Source organism: Euprymna scolopes, chromosome 15 (genome assembly GCF_053919585.1).
Source record: "Euprymna scolopes isolate OS-2025 chromosome 15, ASM5391958v1, whole genome shotgun sequence".
NCBI classification, from domain to species: domain Eukaryota; kingdom Metazoa; phylum Mollusca; class Cephalopoda; order Sepiida; family Sepiolidae; genus Euprymna; species Euprymna scolopes.
In genome coordinates this window covers 5,568,555-5,585,137 of record NC_136496.1, presented here as the reverse complement: position 1 = coordinate 5,585,137, position 16,583 = coordinate 5,568,555, and the positions used below count along the sequence as shown (strand labels likewise).

Genomic DNA, 16,583 nt, shown 5'->3' with positions numbered 1-16,583 from the left:
TAATAGCTTACCGTTAAAGCCTCCACATGTGTGTGCGTTATGTGGAATCAAGCTGTCGGGGAGAAGAAAAAATCAAGATGGCGGCGCACACAACTTTTATAACTAGCAGTCTTGCAAGGTGATACAAAATCTCGTTGCGCAACAGTATAAAAGGAGGCCACGGGGAGAATCCAGTCAGACTGTTTGAAGACTGTTGTGCAAGAATCTTTGAAAACTGTTGTTGCGGGTTGCTGAGTCATTTTGCTTTCGTGCTTTTTTTTTTTTTATTAATTTATTTTTCTGGCATGGGAGTCGATTTTTCAGCTATTTTATATACTAGAGGGAAGTATTTTTAGCCATATTCATTTGATACTAGAGGATTACCATGTTGAGAACAAAGATTACCAATGTCAAGAAGTAAACTTTTAAAGAGTAGTATTTTCAGAGAGTACTGTTTTCAAAGAAAGATTCAACCTGATTAATCGGTTGCTCACGTCGTTCCCAACCGTTGGAACAAAACTTTATTTCTCCTTTATATTTTCATTTTTTTTTTTTCATTTGAAATCGATACTAGAAGACATTTAGGGTCCTGTTGAGAACAAAGTTTACCAATGTCAAGGAGTGTTTTTTCAGGAGTAATTTCTTTTTAAGGAGTAATCTTTTCAAAAAGTAATGTCTTCTGGTCGTCGTTTTTTTCTGAGATTTACATCACTATAAAATTTCTTTCTAAGAGCAATGTATTTTAAAAATATAAATCATTATGTACAGAATTATACTTGATAACTCATTGGTGGTTAATCTAATATATAAGCGGCTATATGTCTATCTGTCGGTCTACCTCCATATTTTCAAACTCTGTCTTCTCTGAAACTAAAAGTTGCAGTGGCACGAGGGGCCTCAACTGATTGGATTTTTTATGGGCCGTTCTTTTATGGGTCTTTAGCCGATCAAAATAGTTTTTAAGGGGGCAAAAATGAGTCAAAATTGAAAAAAATCGTTACACATTTTGTATATTCATCTTAGTTTATTTTTAATTTTTGATCAGTTTATATGCATGTCACGTTGGTACAGTGGTAACGTCACCAGCTTTGAACGCTACAGTTTCAGTTTCAATTCTAGCTGATAGCACCTAAACACTTTTTATTTTTTATTTTTGAAATTGTGACTCTATAATAATATATACAAAATCTGGACATATTAAAATATCATATTTAAGCATATTTTACGCCTGGGTAAAGCCGGGCGCCATCCTCCACCCCCGCTAGTATGACATAAAACAAATCAAACCAAACAAATCCAACATATTTTCTTTCCCAGAAAGTTTTATACATATCCTATGAATTTCATTAAAATAGGATATATTTGAAATTCTGTCCTTAAGGATAAAATTCATTTTCTTCCCGATAAGATTTTACTTATGAATTACACTTTTAGGTTTTATGTAGATTCTCTAACCTTTCTTTCTATAAGGAACACATGTATAGTCACTGATATTTTTATATATAGATCTCTAATTTGATCATTCTCTGTCTGGATATCTATTACCAATTGTGAAAATCTTGCAAAATCAAATATAACTGAATTTTGTATTAAACTAAATATAGCCCACATTACCACCTCTTATGTCTAGCAGCCGTGTTCAAAAATTCATAATGATCGGTTAATTAGTTTAGGAGTGAATTCTGTACATACAAGTACATAGCCATATACACCTAACTTCATATATATATATATACTAGCAAGTCTACCCAGCGCTCCTTGAGGCAGAAGAGTAACATATTTCTATTAAAACTTCTACCACATTACCTCTCTATCTTTCCCCTTCTCTCCATTTTCCCTATCACTCCTCCCCCTCATTCTCTTCTGCCCAGCCTATTCCTTTCTCTGAACATACACAAACAATTTTTTTGTTTAGAGAGCATCTCCAAGGAATGACTCGACATAAGGGAATTAACTCCTTGATAAAAATCGGAATTACTTCTCTTTAGTACATAAAATGGTTGAAAAATCCGTTGTGAGGGACTACTATTTGGGACTAGATTTGCAGAGATAGTATTAAAAGATATTATTAAAAAAAGTTGGGCAGCAAGATGTTTGTTTACATTACACTTGAACTTCTGCATGTCAGTAAAGTCAGGGAAGCAGGAGCCTGGGAGGGAATTCCAAAGTGCAGCAGTCCAAGAGAAAAAGCTATTCGAGCAGAAGGCTTTACGACATCTAGGGATCTCTACAGTGTAGGGGTGGGATTTTGTTGCTTGTCGGGTTTGTAGAGGGTATTGTCGTCGAGAGGGTACAAGTGCTTTGAGTTTGCCAGAGCACTTGCCATTGAAATACTATATTTTGGAGATGGGACAGAGGTTACAGTCTCAATTGCAGAATCAAAAAAAAAAAAAAAAATGGGGCTTACCTTGATGACAACTTCGGATGGATTTCCAGAATCAGGCCGCACAACCAACCGAGCTTTACGTTCACCTCGTTTTATTATAATGTCTTTGAGTTCTTCTCCCCACAGTTTTTCGCAGGCGTTCCAGATATTATAGCTGTCACTGACACAAGCCACTGTTCCTTTGGGGAATTTCTCCAACATATTACGGAATCCATCGACTTCGCCATCTTTTCCCCAAGTTGTAATCGTGCTGCAATGGAAGTAAATTCAATTCTGTCATGTTGAATTCATAAATGTGATACACGTGGACACATAGAGAGGATGGGGCATCGCACAGGTGGTGCATTGGCATAGTCCCTGGCTTGGTAGAGGACATTTTTGAATGACGATAATGTCTTTGAGTTTGTGCCAAGAACCACACCAACATTTAATACGAAATAAAGATATTAGTGTTTGGATGGTTAATCGAAATCGGGACTCGGAAAAAATCAGAGTTTTTTTGATGTATTAGAATCAGTATCGGAATCGGTATTGGAATCGGAAAAAATTGTGTTTATTTTCTGATGCCAAAAACAATTGTTTTAATTTTTTTATTTGATTTTGTTTAAAACAAAGTCTTCCACTGTTTGTGTTAAATAATAAAAGAATAAATATCTATTGATTTCAAATTACCAGTAAAACTAAAATCTATACATCATCCACACAAGTGTATTTTTACGTTTGCAAAACATATATATATATATATATATATATATATATATATATATGCACATTTAACATGTGTTTTTACACTAATCAGGAAAAATAACAAATCTAGGGTTAAATATTTAGAGATGTGTAAAGAATCGGAATCGGTAATTGTATCGGTATTCAGAAAAAAATATTGGAATCGTCCCATCACTAAAATATATATGAAATAAATAAATATATATAATTATTACTGTAATTATTTTTTTTAATACCTACAGACACTAGTATTTCATCCCTTTGGGAATCATCAGTCCTGGGTGTCTGTCACGATTACCGCCGGTTGGAAGATTCGAACCCAGCAACGAAACCATCTCTGACTCAATTAGCAAAGAACAAATCCATATGGCCACCATGAGAAATACAGTTGAAATTTAAACATTTACTTTTAAATGTCAAGACAGTGATAGTGATCTATGGCATCATGATCTGCGCATGTAAGCTTAAGTGACAGAATTCAACTTAGAGTGCTCAACAATTCTTCACAATTCTTAAAGGGGTTGACATAATTATTATCATAATTATTTTTTTGATACCTACAGACACTAGTGTTTTGGGAATCATCAGTGCAAGGTATCACGATTACCACTGTTACGGCACGTTTAATACCTACGGTATTTCTGTTTATAATTAATAAGAAATCGTATTTTACGACTGAACAATGCTAGTAATATATATATATATATTAAGTTATGAAATACATATGGCAATTAAGGTACACAGAATATTCCGCATTTCATCCACGCTAGGATTCATCAGGCTTACTACCTAGCTCTACCTACGTATTGAGCACTGTTGAAGTAAATACTTAAAGTTTATGCATAAATTTATACACTTGTGATTAAATGAAGTATATATATATTATGGCAGTAGAATTTAATTTCCTAGAAGTACATTCAATGAAACAACATGTGTCTACCAAAGAGTTCTCAATGAGTGAACAGAGCAGGTATATTAAATTTATTTATACAAACATTGATGGCTACATATGTGCATACATGTTTCTGTAATCACTCGTTATTGGGGAGATTACGTCTTCAGGCCAAGAATTACCCCCAAAATTACCCTTTAAAAAAAATTGACCTCTGCGGTCTCTACCAAATTACTCAGCCAATTTTTGGTCTAAACATTTGAAATTTTACATAAAGTGTATTCAGACATAGAGCAAGCTTTTTAATCGGGGTTTGGCCGAAAATTTGGCTGCCAAAGGGTCAAAGTTCAAAAGATTTGACCTTTGCAGTCTCTAGCAAACTATTCAGCCAATTTAAGGTTTAAACATTTGAAATTTTACATAAAGGTTATTCAGACATTCAGCAAGCTTTTTAATCAGTTTGGGGGCGAAAATTTGGCTGCCAAGAGGTCAAAGTTGAAAGAATTGACCTTTGCAGATTTTACTAAATTCCTTCACCAATTTTGAGTCTAAACACTTGAAATTTTAGATGTAGATTACCTGGACATGAGTCAAACTTTTTAATATATATATATATATATATATATATATATATATATATGCACATAAAGTTATGAACAGTAGATAGGGCCCAAGCAAAGCCGGGCTGAACTGCTAGTATATAACATAACGAAATCACGGTCATGAATTGAATGCAATGATGTATGGTTATTAAAGTGGGTTCCCTCTTTCATGCTGAAAGTCTACTCACACCTGAAAGCATCTGAGCTGGTGCATCTACCACTAGACTCTCCCTCTTGGATAGGGTCTAAAAGAAGAGTCTCCAATCTAATAGGTCCCACTTTGTCAACTAAGCCCCAACCTCTGTCCCATTGCTGCGATATTGCATCCCTGTGCCTGTTTTACAAGTACTTTAATGAAATGTACTCTGATGAACTCATTGCACTTGTGCCCCCTCGATATGCATATATTCGGCAAACCAGCTTACAACAAAATCACACCCCTTCACTGTTGAAGTCCTTAAATACCAGAAAGCTTCCTACTCTAATAGTTTCTTCCCTTGGACAGCTAGGCTTTGGAATTCCCTTCCTGCTACCTGCTTACCCGACTGTACTGATATGCAGAAGTTTAAATGTGATATAAACCAACATCTTATATTACTTGCTTTGATTGGACGATTGTTGTCATCTTGAATGTTATTTGTGCAATGTTTCGGTCGATGTAGCCTTCGACCTTCGTCAGGCATGTTGGTTTTTGTCTTGGAAAATTTTTTTTTTAAACCACAGCAAAAATAACAACAAAAAAAAAGAAAATCCAAGAAAACGAAACCATCTACAAAGCCAGAAACTTTTTTTCCTTTCTTTTCCAAAATAAAAACCAGCAACTCTAACCCTAACTAATACTTGAGAAAGGCTGCACCGACTGAAACGTTGCACAAATAAGACTCAAGATGAGAACAATAGTCCAATCAAAACAATATAAACAATCAGCCCTCATCATAAAAATTCAGAACTGTAAACCAACATCTTCTTAATCTTTCCTAGGTATGATCCCAAATAATAGCCCCTTATGCCAAAGTGGTGATATGCTTGTGTTAGGGGTGGGTGTGAGTAAAGAAAAAAAAAGTGTATCTTGTGTAGTTTTTAACTTTTGTTCTGTGAGTGAAAGAGAGAGAGAGAGAGAGAGAGAGAACATATGTCCGTTTTTTTTTTTTTATAGTGCTACCTACCTGTGTTCTGCAGCTGGGATAGAATATCCTGCAATATCACAGTTATAATATTTCTTTGCGGTAATCAAAGCTGCGATTGTGTCAGTGCCGCGGAAGTTAATCAAATGTGCACAGCCACCAATGCCTGCAGCCTAAATAGAGTAAAAAAAAAAGAAACAAAAAACACTTAATTTATTGAGAAGGATGTTGTAGTTTGCTTGAAGCATTGTGCCTAGTGTGAAAGGAGTTGTGTCTGAAGGCTATATCAATGCGGTTCGTGGGAAACACTGTGAACACGTGTTAGAATATAAAAGAATAATGATAATATTAAAAGAAATTTTCAATAAATTTCAATTATATTACCTTTATCTGCCAACATAATGTATCGTACAAGATGGTAGGTGTTGATGTCCCTAATTTTCGAAATAATTTTATAATTATCTATATTACTAGTAGATGTACCCAGTGTTGCCCGGTATTAAATGTAACATTAAAAAGAATTTTCCAAAGAAATCAAAACATAGTCATGTGAGTATTATGTTTTTTTTCTAAACAGTTCACTTTTTGTAAGTAAAAAAAAATAATTGAGCTGAGATCGAAATCGAAACCTAAAGACAGTAAGTCAAGTATGTAACCATTAGGCCAGCTTGACATGACCTTTAAAAAATGTTTTCAAGCCTATTTATACTTAACATAATGTAAATGATTTGCACATGCGCAGTTGTGAAACTAACAGATAGAAAATCCAACGACTCTCACATACTAATTTTTTTTCAATTGTATCCCCTTATGAATGAAAACTGATTGTAAAGTTTTCTGCATGTTTGAATACACTATATACCAAATTTCAAGTCTGTAGATCAAAGAATTGTTGAGTATATAGGTTGAGAAGTGCCATTACACATGCACATATTCTCACTTTTATAGATATATAGATTATATTAATTATTACATATGATTATCTATATATTAAAATGATAGCATGTGTGTTTTCTGTGTCACACTTACCTCCGGGTCATTTAATTGTTATGTACTTCCATTTCTTGTCATAAATAATTTTACCAAGAATTCTTTATAAGTTTTGGTTTTCGGTTTCGATTATGGCTGAAGGAACTCAAGTTATATATATATATATATATATATATATATATATATATATATATATATATTCATAAGTTTTTATTTTGGTTTCGATTCAAGCTAATGCACCTGTCATATAGATATATTTTTTTATTTTTGAAATCGCAATTTTATAATATATAAAAATCGATAGAACATTAACCCTATGATAATATATACGAAATCTGAAAGAATTAAAATATATTTAAGCGTACTTTATAACCAGGCTTTGATGGGCGTTTGTGCTAGCTTAGATGCAGTTTTAACAAAAAAGCTACAATAATATCAGAGCGTCTCCATTTGCACTGAACATCTACAGAATGCCAACATCAATATATTACATATGAATGAGTCCGCTGTGGAATTTCCACAGGTCCACTAGTATATATTATTATATTAATTAATCATTTATATACATTTAAAAAAACTTACAATAATTCCTTACAATGCTTAGCATCCATTACAATTCGTATCCTGGAAATTGATGTGACAGCCAATCTGCGACACCGACTTTTGAAAATAAAGAAATAAATAAAAAATAAAATAAACAAAAGAAACGTTGAACAGTTGTATACGTTTCTTTTTATTTTCTCCCCTGAAGAAGAGACACTAATCTCGAAAATTAGGGACATCAACACTTACCATCTTATACAACACATTATGTTGGTAAATAAACGTAATATAATTGAAAATTATTGAAAATTCCTTCTAATATTGTCTGTATTCGTTTGTATACTAACTCGTTTCCTACAAGCTGCATTGCGATAGCCTTCAAGCATAACTCATTTAATTTATTAACATTTTGTTGTGAACAGACTTAAAAATAGGAAACAAAAATAGAAACGAAGTTAAATCATTTCATTTATTTTTCTTTTTACTCTTTCGCCCCCAAACAAGGCATATTGCCATTTGGAACGTAAGGGGTTACTATTTGAGATCATGTCTGACAGGTGACTGTGAGGAGTTGAGCAACAAAATGTCTGTTCACATTACATTTAACCTTCTGCAAGTTAGTACAATCAAGGAAACAGGAAACAAGGAGGGAATTCTAAAGTTCAGCAGTTCAGTGGAAAGAATTATTAGAATAAGAGATTTTCCAGCATCTCGGAACTTCAACAGTGAAGAGGTGAGATTTTGTTGCTTGTAGGGTTAGACGAGAGTATATACATTCAGAGGGGCACAAGAGCTATGAGTTCATCAGGGCATGTTTCTTTAAAGTACTTATAAAACAAGCACACGGATGCAACATTGCAGCAGTGAGACAAAGGTTTAAATTTGACTGATAGTATGTTTTATTTAAGACTTTTTGTCTAAGAGTAAGAGACTAGTAGCCCAGAATTGGCAACAATACTTTATGCACGAATGAATTGTGGCTTTGTAACGATATAGGATATTCTCTGGTGTTAGTAATTTTCTAGCACGGTAGAGGGAGACTGCTTTCCTTGCAGCAGTCTTTGCGATGTCTTTAATGTATTTGTTCCAATTCATGTTGCGATATTAATGCAAAATTTGAACCAGACGTAAATAACCGTCCACTCGGCTTTGCTCGGAACATACATGGCATCATGCGCTCGGGTTTGACTTCTGACGTAATACGTCGATCAAAGTGTTGCTAAAAAAATATGAAAAACAAAAAAAAAAATGGTTACTTATTAATTTTGTTCAATTTCGTTTGATCAACAAAAAAAAGTGGTTTAAAAATAATAAAATACTTGTTTATTTTTTTTTTTTCACTTAAAAACAATTTGTTAAAAGAATAAAACAAATTATTACGTCATTGCTTCTTTTTTATTTTCGTTATTTTTTTTTTCTGTTGATTTTATTATTTTTAAATGTTTTCTTCAGTATTTTCTTTGAGTAGCGTCGTTACGTTTTGATAATCGGCGACGTTCGGTGAAAACCGGCGGTTGACGTCATGTTCCAAGCAAAGCCAAGTGGTCAGTTAGTTAGAACTGATTCAAATTCTGCACGAGTAGTCATGTTGCAATGTCTTCAATGTATTTGTTCCAATTTATGTTACCTGTGAATGTTGAGTTGAGGAGTTTGAAGGGTGAGCTCTTACATAGGATGTGTGTTGGCAATCGGTGTGTAGAATAAAAAAAAATCTTTTTCTAACATTTAAAAGCAGCTTTATTGATTATCTTCATAAGTAAGTTAGTATTGAAAAAATGTTATTATTGAGAAAGAGTTAGTATTGAAAAAATGTTATTAATGAGAAAGAGTTAGTATTGAAAAAATGTTATTATTGAGAAAGGGTTAGTATTGAAAAAATGTTATTATTGAGAAAGAGTTAGTATTGAAAAAAATGTTATTATTAAGAAAGGGTTAGTATTGAAAAAATGTAATTATTAAAAAGGGTTAGTATTGAAAAAATGTTATTATTAAGAAAGAGTTAGTATTGAAAAAATGTTATTATTGAGAAAGAGTTAGTATTGAAAAAATGTTATTATTGAGAAAGGTTTAGTATTGAAAAAATGTTATTATTAAGAAAGGGTTAGTATTGAAAAAATGTTATTACTGAGAAAGGTTTAGTATTGAAAAAATGTTATTATTGAGAAAGGGTTAGTATTGAAAAAATGTTATTATAAGAAAGAGTTAGTATTGAAAAAATGTTATTATTGAGAAAGAGTTAGTATTGAAAAAATGTTATTATTGAGAAAGGGTTAGTATTGAAAAAATGTTATTATTGAGAAAGGGTTAGTATTGAAAAAATGTTATTAATTGAGAAAGGGTTAGTATTGAAAAAATGTTATTATTGAGAAAGAGTTAGTATTGAAAAAATTTTATAATTGAGAAAGAGTTAGTATTGAAAAGATGTTATTATTGAGAAAGAGTTAGTATTGAAAAGATGTTATTATTGAGAAAGGTTTAGTATTGATACAATGTTATTATTGAGACAGGGTTAGTATTGAAAAAATGTTATTGAGAAAGAGTTAGTATTGAAAAAATGTTATTATTAAAAAGGGTTAGTATTGAAAAAATGTAATTATTAAAAAGGGTTAGTATTGAAAAAATGTTATTATTAAGAAAGAGTTAGTATTGAAAAAATGTTATTATTGAGAAAGGTTTAGTATTGAAAAAATGTTATTATTGAGAAAGGGTTAGTATTGAAAAAATGTTATTATTGAGAAAGAGTTAGTATTGAAAAAATGTTATTGAGAAAGAGTTAGTATTGAAAAAATGTTATTATTAAAAAGGGTTAGTATTGAAAAAATGTAATTATTAAAAAGGGTTAGTATTGAAAAAATGTTATTATTAAGAAAGAGTTAGTATTGAAAAAATGTTATTATTGAGAAAGAGTTAGTATTGAAAAAATGTTATTATTGAGAAAGAGTTAGTATTGAAAAAATGTTATTATTGAGAAAGGTTTAGTATTGAAAAAATGTTATTATTGAGAAAGGGTTAGTATTGAAAAAATGTTATTATTGAGAAAGGGTTAGTATTGAAAAAATGTTATTATTGAGAAAGAGTTAGTATTGAAAAAATGTTATTATTGAGAAAGAGTTAGTATTGAAAAAATGTTATTATTGAGAAAGGGTTAGTATTGAAAAATAGCTAGTATTGAAAAAGGGTTAGTATTGAAAAATAGCTAGTATTGAAAAAGGGTTAGTATTGAAAAATAGCTAGTATTGAAAAAGGGTTAGTATTGAAAAAATGTTATTATTGAGAAAGAGTTAGTATTGAAAAAATGTTATTATTGAGACAGGGTTAGTATTGAAAAAATGTTATTATTGAGACAGGGTTAGTATTGAAAAAATGTTATTATTGAGAAAGAGTTAATATTGAAAAATAGCTAGTATTGAAAAAGGGTTAGTATTGAAAAATAGCTAGTATTGAAAAAGGGTTAGTATTGAAAAAATGTTATTATTGAGAAAGAGTTAGTATTGAAAAAATGTTATTATTGAGAAAGAGTTAGCATTGAAAAATAGCTAGTATTTAAAAAGGGTTAGTATTGAAAAATAGCTAGTATTGAAAAATAGCTAGTATTGAAAAAGGGTTAGTATTGAAAAATAGTTAGTATTTAAAAAGGGTTAGTATTGAAAAAGGTTTAGTATTGAAAAGCATGTGGACCTGACTTCATCCCGGCTGTGCTATTAAAAAAGTGCTTTGCTGAAGTAGCTCCGGTTCACTCCAAACTTTACAACACATGCCTTAATGAATCTTGCTTTTCTGCCTGCTAGAAAACTGCTTCTGTGCTACCAGTTTTCAAGAATTCTGGCAAAAGAACTTACCAAGTAAATTACCGCCTCATTAGCCTCCTCCCACTTTTTGCTAAAATATTTGAGTCCATAATTAACCCAGCTGTAGTCTATCACCTTACAGATGCTAAACTTCTGACCAACCAACAATATGGATTTAGGCAAGCCCGTTTCACGGCAGACATCCTAACTGTAATCTCTGAGCGTATATATCATTCACTTAACAAAGCAGGAGAGGGTAGAGCAGTAGCTCTAGATATATCTAAGGCTTTTGACAGGGTATAGCATGAAGGTCTTCATCAGATCATACGGTATTACTGGAAGAATACTTAACATTAATTAAATCCTCCTTAGATAAGAGAAAAATCCAGGTTGTCCTCGATGGTTGTACATCTAAACAATATGATATAAATGTGGTAGTGCCTCATGGACCTCTATTATCCCTACTATTCATAAATGACCTCCCTGACAAAATTGTCTGTGAGATGGGTATATATGCTGATGACACCACACTCTATAACAGGCAGGACAGGAAAACAATGAACACATATCTAAAGAAATGGCAGAAACACTAGAGGACGACCTCCAATCTGCAGTGGAATCGGGACAAAAATGAATGGTCACGTTCAATGCTGCCAAGATTAAACTTGTTTCCTTCAATAACTACAAGAAACCTTCACTACCACCAATAGCAATGGCCAAAAACTCTTTATCTGAAAGTACATCTTTTAAACTCTTCGGCTTAACGTTCAAAGAAAACATGAGTTGGAAAAATTACACTGAGAGCATTGTCAGGACCGCTGCAAAAAAGGTAGGTTCTCCCTACTGTGCTAGAAAGCTACTAACGCCCAAAAGTATCCTGTATCTCTATAAGACCACCATTCGCCCATGTATGGAGTATTGTTGTCATATTTGGCTGATGCATCTGCTACTAGTCTCTCACTCACCAACCTAAGAGGTCCTGAACTGTTATCTAAGCTTCAGCCTCTGTTCCATCGACGAATTGTTGCATCCCTCTGCCTGTTCTACAAGTATTTTAATTGTGAATGCTCTGCCGAACTGCAAGCACTTGTGCCCCTCAATGTAAATACCCCGACAAACCCAACAAGCAGAAAAATCCTACCCCTTCACAGTTGAGATCCCTAGATGTAAGAGAGCCTTCTACTCCAGTAGTTTCTTCCTCAGAACCACTAGACTTTGGAATTCCCTTCCGGGTTCCTGCTTCTCCAACTGCACTGACATGCAGAAGTTCAAGTGTAATGTGACCCGACATCTTGCTGCCCAACTCCCCACATAGTACCCCTGTAGCTTATGTCCCTGATAGTAGCCTTCTACAATGTGACTTGTTTGGGGTAAAAAAGTAATAAAAAAAAGACTTAGTATTGAAAAAGACTTAGTATTGAAAAAGGGTTAGTATTGAAAAAGAGTTAGTATTGAAAAAGAGTTAGTATTGAAAAAGGGTTCTTGTGTAGAGACGTTAATGAATAATTAGACAGGCCTGTTGAAAGAGAAAAGAGTTAATGTGTTTGTGTGTCTAATGTAGGAGTAGTAGAAATGTGCATTTATGTTGTCCAAACAATTTTTAAAACAGATACTACACTTTGCTTTTAGCAAAAAAGTCAAGGATGGGACAGTCGTTACTTTCTTTCTTTATTTCTTTCTATTATATATACTATATAGACAGATGTGGAAATACGGGCCGTTGGCAGCTTTTTTCTATTATATTGAACTAGTTGAGAGAGAGAGAGAGAGAGAGAGAGAGAGAGAGAGAGAGAGAGAGAGACAAAAAAAGACTTACACACACACCTTCTTTGCTTTTTAACTCTTCTATTTTTTTATCCATGCTCCCGGGTAATACCGGGTGTCCCTGCTAGTTTTTTTTTTTTTTTAATATAAAGAAAGGTTAACGATGATATAAAAAAAGAAACACGTTGCCTCGTGAGATCCATTTTGAATGGCAACACAAATTGGCCTGCAGCCATTACTCTTTTGAATAAATAATTTACCAAGGGAAGAGCATGAACGCTAAAAATAACCCTAACCCGGCACGATGATACCCGTAGGTGTGGGTATGGATGGGAAGGGGGTACTTTTTATAAATGATTGGTCGTATTTTGAGAGTTGGGCAGAATCGATCTGAATCGTAGCAACATGTTTAGAGGGAATGAACAAATCGCCAACTCATTATGCAATGATTGTCTTAGCATCCACTATTATTAGAACAGGAGGTGGCGCTTGCTCAGTGGTTAACGATACGGACTGATAACCTGGATGCGCCAAGTTCGAATCCAGTTTGTTCCACAGAAACGCTTTCACTTAGGATGTTGGCAATGTACATTTCCTGGCCATCTCTAATGCGTTATTTCCTCCGTTATTTCCTCCCATTCCTTTTTTCTTTAACGTCTCCCTTTCCCCTCTCTCTTTCTTACGTACTCATCTTTTTTTTCTTTATGGACCCTTTTTCTTTTTTTTTCTTTTTTTTTAATATAGGAGTCACCGATTATCAAGGCTCAGATGTATTAAATGTATAGTAATCAATGGGATAATATCGTAGTAATCGTTAGTAATGGAAATTTAGTAGATTGGATTACTTAAGGGGGCAGTTCATCAAGAATTTGTTTATGTTGGACTTGAAGACAACCAAGTTGTAGTAAGCTGAGAAACAGGCGAACGTAAGAGAGTTCCACAGGCGTGCAGTTCTAAGAAAGAAGCTTTCTTCATGGAATCTACGTTTTGGTTTAGGCACAGTTAAAGAGTGGGGAAAATTATTCACAGTGGTTTCAGCTAGATGAGTGCTTCTTGTGAAAGTTTGGCGAGGGGGGAACAAAGATTGGAGCTCGCATGAGCACTTGCCATGGAAATAATGATAAAACAAAGACAGGCTCACAACGTCCATTCTGTGGGAAAGAGGCTGCAGGGAAGAGAAAAAGGCACCCCCCACTAAGCTACGAAGTCTATTTTGTACTCTGTCAAGGCAGGATAAGCTGCTTCTAGCAGCTCCTGCCCATATGTGGCAACAGTACTCCATCCTTGGACGTAGTTGGCTTTTATATAGATAGAGAATTGCATCAGCAGTGAGATATCTACTGGAGCGGTAGAAGGATTCCATCATTTTTCCAACCAAACGCAATTACAGGAGACGAAACCGGACATATTCTTTCTAAGTGAAACTGGCATAGGGCCAACCACTTCTCTAGACGACTTCATAATTAAAGGTTACTCCAACTTAACATCTAAATCTGACCCCCAAGATCACCATGGGCATGGAATATGTGCCTACATCAAAGATGGCTTTCCATGTGGTAGGGATATCTCCAGAGAAGACCCTAATTTACCTTATATGTGCTTTCGGGTTGCACTAGTTTACACCACTGCATTTATATTTGCCCTCTATCGCCCCCACAACAGTGGAGTTACTATCTTTAAGAGCATATCTGAGAAAATTGACCACATCCTGTCTGCTCATCCTTCAGCTAACATTCACATTTGCGGTGACTTCAATGTCCATAATGTGGAATGGCTGACCCACTCAAATAAAACCGATGATGAGGGGAGGTTCTGTCACGATTTTGCCATTGCCTATGACCTCACTCAGATTGTTCACGAACCCACCCGTGTGCCCGATACACCTGGTCAATATGCAAGCCTTCTAGACCTTTTCCTCACAACTTCCCCTGAGCTGTGTTCATGTTCCGTTCTATCTCCTTTGGGATCCTCTGACCACTCTGTTGTAGCAGTTAAGATAAAAATGAAATGTAATAAGTCTTCAGACGTACCTCTCCACCGTACTGTATATCGATACTCATGGCTGACTGGGATAGCTTCCGTACATTCCTATCTGACCTACCTCTGCATTCCATGTTTAAAAAGGATGTGTCCTCTATAGTATCAGACCTGACCGAATGGTTAATTATAGGCATAGACCGATTCATACCATTGAAAAAACTCCAACAAAAACCTAACAGCCAGCCATGGTTCTCCCCTGAATGTGCTGCTGCCATCGCGCACAGAAATCACTTTTTCCATAGCTACCAATGTAATAGATGTACTGAGACTAAAGCTGCTTTCAGGACTACCAGCAACCACTGTAAAAGAGTAATGAAACATGCAAAAGAGCTATATGCTCAGTCCGTTAAATCCAAAGTAGCTGAGCAGCGGCTTAGTTCCCACCAGTTCTGGCAAATAGCAAACAGGATCTTGAACAGAAGTGTGCGTTCTGTCCCAACTATCATCAATGGACCTGAGGTCATCTCGTCAGCATCAGACAAGGCCAGACTATTTGCCAAGAACTTTGCAGCTAATTCTACCCTATGCGACAATGACCATCAACTCCCTGTATTTTCTCCTATAACAGACAACACGCTATGCAACATACAAATATCTGTGCGTGAGGTCGCCAAGCTAATCAAGAACCTTGATTCCAGTAAAGCAACTGGCCCTGATGGCATTCCAGTTATAGTGCTGAAAAAGCTCCAACCAGAACTTGCCCCCATACTTACAAAACTCTTTAAGCGTTGCCTTAAAGAGAAGTGCTTTCCAACACTCTGGAAAACCTCATCAGTATGCCCTGTATTTAAGAATTCAGGTGAAAAGTCATCTCCGTCTCAGTACAGACCAATAAGTCTCCTGTGTGTCATGAGTAAGTTGTTGGAATCCATATTAAATAAAGAAGTAGTCAACCACCTCAACAGAAATAACCTTCTTAGTGACATGCAATATGGTTTCCGCTCTGCAAGATCTACAGCAGATATGCTAACGGTTATATCACATAAGATTAGTGAATCTCTTGACAAAGGTTTCCTTTCCAGGGCAATTGCTCTTGACATATCGAAGGCCTTCGATAAGGTATGGCATAAGGGCCTACTTCACAAGATTTCCAGTTACAGTATTACTGGAAATGTTTTCTCAATCATTAAATCATTTCTCTCCGATAGATTCAGAAGAGTAGTGGTTGATGGGCAGAAATCAGAGGCCCACAGTATTAATGCTGGAGTCTCTCAGGGGTCCATCCTGGGTCCAACTCTCTTCCTGATCTACATCAATGATCTCCCAAAACACATACTTAAATCATTCGTTGACATCTATGCTGATGACACGACCATCTATGGCAACACATCAAAGGCCGTAAATGACAAAGTTCTCTCTAATTCTCTCCTCTGATCTTGAGCACGTAGTACAATGAAGGAAGAGGTGGCTGGTCACTTTTAATGCATCCAAAACCAAGCTTCTATCTTTACATCATCAACGCTCTGATCCCCATCTGGCTTCAATTGAAATGGATGGCTCTCGTCTTGGAGAGGCTCCATGTTTTGACAAGCTTCTGGGATTGACCTTTACTCCTGATCTGAAATGGAACACGTACATCAAATCTGTTGCCAGGGACGCTGGGAAAATAGTGGGATCCTTCTACCGCTCCAGAAGATATCTCACTACTGATGCAATTCTCTATCTTTATAAAATCCAAGGATGGAGTACTGCTGCCACATCTGGGCAGGAGCTGCTAAAACCAGCCTATCCTGCCTTGACAGAGTACAA

General features: G+C 34.9%; 1 protein-coding gene across 1 annotated transcript in view; it reads right to left on the bottom strand.

Annotated features, from left to right (window-relative positions):
* LOC145293706 (nicotinamide phosphoribosyltransferase-like) overlaps positions 1-16,583 on the bottom strand; it is a 70,472-nt gene that overhangs the window by 9,836 nt on the left and 44,053 nt on the right. Inside the window, exons 5-6 of the mRNA XM_080140135.1 lie at positions 5,752-5,882; positions 2,387-2,615 (exon numbers count right to left, since the gene is read on the bottom strand). Coding sequence (XP_079996261.1) covers positions 2,387-2,615; positions 5,752-5,882 — 360 coding nt within the window. The remainder of the gene's footprint in view (positions 1-2,386; positions 2,616-5,751; positions 5,883-16,583) is intronic.